Here is a 5,252-nt window from a genome sequence, read left to right on the forward strand (position 1 = left end):
AAAGAAAAAACATGTTGTATGAAAAACTTATATATGCTAGTAATTGTTTTCAAATCTAAAGAAAAAAAAAACATAGTAAAAAGTAGAAAACTGTTTTCAAATCTAAAGACAAAAAAGAATATCTTTAATTCTTCGTGTTATGTATTTAAACTACTGTTTGCCCCGCCCGCGTTGCGGGGCAATAAGCCAAGTATTTCTCTCGCATAACATGTATGTATGTGTTTCGGTTACTTGTACATACTACTCATAACACGATCTAAAAAAAATTTACATCGAATCAACCAATTAAAACAAAAACACTACCATACTTTTACTAAAAAAAACGATGGAAAGAGTATAATTTTAAACTGAGAGCAAAGTTGTAATTTTTCAGGACAAATGAGCATGTACCAAGCATGCATGGATGAATAAAAATTACACTTATGCCCGCCCGCGTTGCGAGGCGTTAAATTGAATATTTCTTAGTTTCATAACATGTATGCATATATTTAGGTTACTTGTACATACTACTTATAATATGATCTAAAAAATACCTCGAGACAACCAATTAAACCAAAACACTACCATAGTTTTGGTAAAAAAAATTAAAACGATGACATGTCTGTAATTTTGAGCTGGGGTAAAATACTAATTTGTCAGGATTAATGAGCGAGTGTTAGACAACAGCTTGACACAATAAAAGTTACATTGAGTCAACCAAGCAAAATAAAACATTACTATAGTTTTGTAAAAAAAAAAAAGTAAAATGATGGCAAGATCACAATTTTAAGTGGGGGGAAATCGTAATTTTTGAAATGAGAAAAAAAACATAACTTTGAACAGAGGGCAAAGTCGTAATTATATTTTGAATTGGGGGCGAAATCATAATTTTAAACTAAGAGCGAAATCATAATTTTGAGTTAGGGGGAAAACATAATTTTATTTTGACCTGTGGGCAAAAACGTAATTTTGAGCTGAGGGCAAAATTGTAATTTTGAGCTAGGGGAAAAAACATAATTTAATTTTAAGCTGGGGGTAAAAACATAACTTTAAACGGAGGGCGAAACCGTAATTTTAAACTGGGAATAAAAAAATGGGTTTTTGAACTGAGGGTAAAATCGTAATTTTGAGCTATGGGCAAAATTATAATTTTATTTTGAACTGAGGACGAAAATGTAATTTTAACGAAGGCCGAAACCATAACTTTTAACTGGGAATAAAATTAAATTAAAAATAATTTGGTCCAATAGGGAAGTGCCAGACAAGTTGCCTGACACTATTCCCTCATCTTATAAATGTATATGTAGTAAACTAGTTGATGCCCCGCCCGCGTTGCGGGGCGATGGCCGAATAATTCTCAGTCAATTAAAAAAACACTATTATAGTTTTGTTAGGAAAAAAACTAAAACGATGACAAGACCGTAGTTCTGAGCTCAGGGCAAAACTGTAGTTTGTCAGGATTAATGAGCGAGTGTTAGACAGCTCATTGACATGGAAAAAAATTAAATCCAGTCAGCGAATTAAAAAAAACACTTTTATAGTTTTGCTAAAAAAACTAAAACGATAGCAATACTGTAATTTGAACTGAGAGCAAAGTTGTATTTGTTGACTTGGGTAAAATCGTAATTTGCCAAAAGTTAAAGTGATGGCAATACCATAAATTTAAACCAGAGACAAAATCGTAATATAATTTTGCACTAAGGACAAAATCGTAATTTTAAGCTGGGGACAAAACTATATTTTTAATTTGAACTGAGGGCAAGATCGTAATTTTGAAATGGGGGGGGGGGGCAAAAGCATACTTTTTTTTTGAACCGGGCAATAACATAATTTTAAACTGAATGCGAAATCATAATTTTTTAAACGGGGCGAAAATACAAAATCATCAGTTTTAGTTTGAGAGGAGCAAAAATTTATTTGAACTGGGGCCAAAAATATAATTGTAATATGGGGATAAAATCATAATTTTGAACAGAGGGCAAAATCGTAATTTTGAGCGACGGATAAAAACATAATTTTATTTTGAAGTGGGGCCAAAACCGAAAAAATATTTTAAATTAAGGACGAAACCGTAATTTTAGAACGAACATAAAACAATAAAACATGTTGGTCCAATAGGGGAGCGCCAGGTAGCTACCTGGCATTATTCCCCTATTTGGTTTGCCTGGCACTATTCCCCCATCTGGTTTTTGTACTACCTGGCACTATTCCGTCATTTGATTTGCCTGGCACTATTCCCCCATTTAGTTTTTGGATGCGTAGGTAATTGAGAAAGATGACAAACGGACAATAAGCTGGTAGAAAGATTGACAATACGACGCCATCTCTCTGGCGGGCCTGGCCCAGTTCTCACAGATACCCAATTATAATGTCATTCGGCCCAGCTTCGCTTTCACAGTGCCACTCCTCTCTCTGGATGCATCGCTTGTAGAAAGGGCAATCGGTGAACGAATCCAACGAAGAAAAACCACAAAAATGAGTAACGAAACCCCCAAACTCTACGTTCACAAGCCTAAGAAAGGTATTTTCATCGAATCTCGATATTCATGTCAATCTTTAATCTGTTTTTCGTATATTTGCACTTTAACGGTTGATTTGATTGCGATGACTTATTGATTTTGTTCTACTGTGTGAATAATAATAGCTCAACTGAAGAAACATCTGCAACAACAATCGCGATCTTCACCGTCGCCGTCACCGGCACCGGTAACGGCGTCATCTTCCTCATCAATGGCTAGTCAATCTACTGCTTCTTCGTCTTCGCGTGTTCCTCCGACGCCGCCGAAGGAGTCACTTGCACGCCGTTATAAGTTCCTCTGGCCGCTTCTTCTTGCCGTTAATTTTTCAGTCGGAGGTATATATATATATATATATATATATAATCTATTGATTCAGTTATTTATCGGTTGTTACATGTTAGGATCACAGATCACTGTAGTTTTATAGGTTTTTGTTGATTTCACTATTTGCTGATAAATATAGGATGAATTAGGTTCAATCAGATTCCTGCATAGTTTGGGATTAAAGGATCTAGATTAAGTAAGAATATGTGTAGCGGGCGTTAAGGAGGTGCCACCTTACCCTCATGGGGCGCCAAGAAGGGGGCGTCGTGGCTATAATGGGCGTGAGGGAGAGTTGTGTTGTGAATTTTTTTTGAGCCAATCACACCATGACAATTGACAAATCACACTACGTTTCTATTTTTCTTCTTAGTTTATTTAATTTGTTTTAGTTAAACTGCTACATGCATTTGAGGGTTCAGTTAGTTAAAGTCCCACTGCTATGCCTGGCAAAATGGATGGGTTGGGTAACGGGTCTGAACGGGTTAGGGTCAGAACTCAGAACGGGTCATTCTGAGGGTGGGTCATTTTGGTTCGGGTCAGAGCGGGTTGTTGGTCATTTTGGTTCATGTCAAAACGGGTTGTTTTACAAATGGCATGTCAGCAGAGTATTAAATCTCTATGATAAAACCATACTCTGAATCAAAGTAGATTGAAGTCAGAACAACTTTTAAATGGACAACCAAAATTACTTAAAAAAATCGTTTTAATTTAGAAATTTAACACTGATTGAGAACGAGAACCGCAGATCGTTTCATTCGGGTGCCGCTTCAGCCACTCGTTCGTATGGCAACTAAGAATTGACCGCAGTTGAGAAAGAGAAGAACCGCCGATCGTTTCATTTCGGCGCCGATTCAGCCACCTGTTCGTATGGCGTTTAAGAGTTTACCGGAGTTTCACTGCCGGAAGCACATACTAGATGACACGGAGACACCCGTTTCCGATTGGGGCTGATTCCGGTGTAAAGAAACCCTAATCTGATTTCTTAGTAGAATATGAAGAGGTGCGTTTCAAGAGAAATATGAGATGACGTGCTACTTTGACCCGTCCTTTTCTTTCAAACCCAATCTGACCCGTGCTCTGAATTTTCAATTTTTGAAAGGGGAATTGGCCTGTAATAATCCCACCTAGACCTTATTGGCCATTAATAATCCCACCTCAGAATATTCCCCCCACCAGTCCCACCTTTCACTTATTTTTCCTACAATGGTCCCCCGTTAAAAAAACTTAACGGAGTTAAGCTTTTTTCCAAATTACAAACAGATTTTTTAGGGTTTTTGATCAGAACGATGATACGAGTCCATTGATGTAAAACTTACTTCGAAATGGTACTCCAAGTGACTTGATTTTGGTTAATTGGAAATTTAAACACCCGAATTGAAGCGCCGTTTTCATCGTTTGGAGCACCGTTTCGAGGCAAGTTTTACATCAATGGACTCGTATCGTTGTTCTAATCAAAATCCCTAAAAACTCTGTTTGTAATGTGGAAAAAAGCTTAACTCCGTTAAGTTTTTTTAACGGGGGACCATTGTAGGAAAAATAGGTGAAAGGTGGGACTGGTGGGGGGAATATTCTGAGGTGGGATTATTAATGGCCAATAAGGTCTAGGTGGGATTATTACAGGCCAATTTCCCTTTTTGAAATTACCCAATCTGACCTGTTGGTATTAATATATGACCCAAACTAACCCATAAACTTATATTAAAAAGTCCATTTTGACCCATGTTAAGAGTTTGGGTTGTGATTCCCGGGTGTAGCTGCTAGCAACACATAAGCATAGGGGCAGCCATGATAAATAGGAGTGTGAATGTGCATACACAAGAAAATTAAATAAATATAAATAATACATTTATTTTTTTGTTTAATCTGTCAACTCATCATATTTATATTTTGTAGCTTACCTTTTCATGAGAACAAAGAAAAAGGAGAGCATAGAGGAAGATGCGGCTGCTGTTACATCTACTCCCACATCTGCTGTTTCAACTGCTGCAGTTAGTGATACATCAACGTTCCACCCTGTTGTTATGGAGCCCGTGAAAGTACGTGAACCGATACCATTGGATCAACAACGCGAGCTTTTCAAGTGGATATTGGAGGAAAAAAGGAAAATAAAGCCAAAGGATCCTGAAGAGAAAAAGAAAATCGATGAAGAAAAGGCCATTTTGAAACAATTCATCCGAGCAAAGTCCATCCCGCCAATTTGAAATTCAAATCATGTGTTGGATTTTCTTCATTTACAGTTTGTACATTTTAGTTTTTGTTTAGGATTATGTTGGGATATGCCGATATGGCCATATTTTCCTCGGTTGGGTACTATTAACCTTGGACATTCGTCTTTGATTTCTTATAAAGGCATAACAATGAATCGGTGATGATGACAATTATCGTTTTGCATGTTGGCATAATGACAAATCATGTGTCTTTAAGTTAAGG

General features: G+C 36.9%; 1 protein-coding gene across 1 annotated transcript; it reads left to right on the plus strand.

Annotated features, from left to right (window-relative positions):
• Nucleotides 1-2,344: 2,344 nt before the first annotated feature.
• LOC110886532 lies at nucleotides 2,345-5,217 on the plus strand. Its single transcript, XM_022134342.2, has 3 exons — nucleotides 2,345-2,500; nucleotides 2,624-2,833; nucleotides 4,716-5,217. The coding sequence occupies exons 1-3, from the start codon at nucleotides 2,455-2,457 to the stop codon at nucleotides 5,021-5,023; spliced, it is 564 nt and encodes a 187-aa protein (XP_021990034.1). The 5' UTR covers nucleotides 2,345-2,454; the 3' UTR covers nucleotides 5,024-5,217.
• The last annotated feature ends 35 nt before the right edge of the window (nucleotides 5,218-5,252 follow it).

The sequence above is a fragment of the Helianthus annuus genome, unplaced genomic scaffold (genome assembly GCF_002127325.2).
Source record: "Helianthus annuus cultivar XRQ/B unplaced genomic scaffold, HanXRQr2.0-SUNRISE HanXRQChr00c229, whole genome shotgun sequence".
NCBI classification, from domain to species: Eukaryota; Viridiplantae; Streptophyta; class Magnoliopsida; order Asterales; family Asteraceae; genus Helianthus; species Helianthus annuus.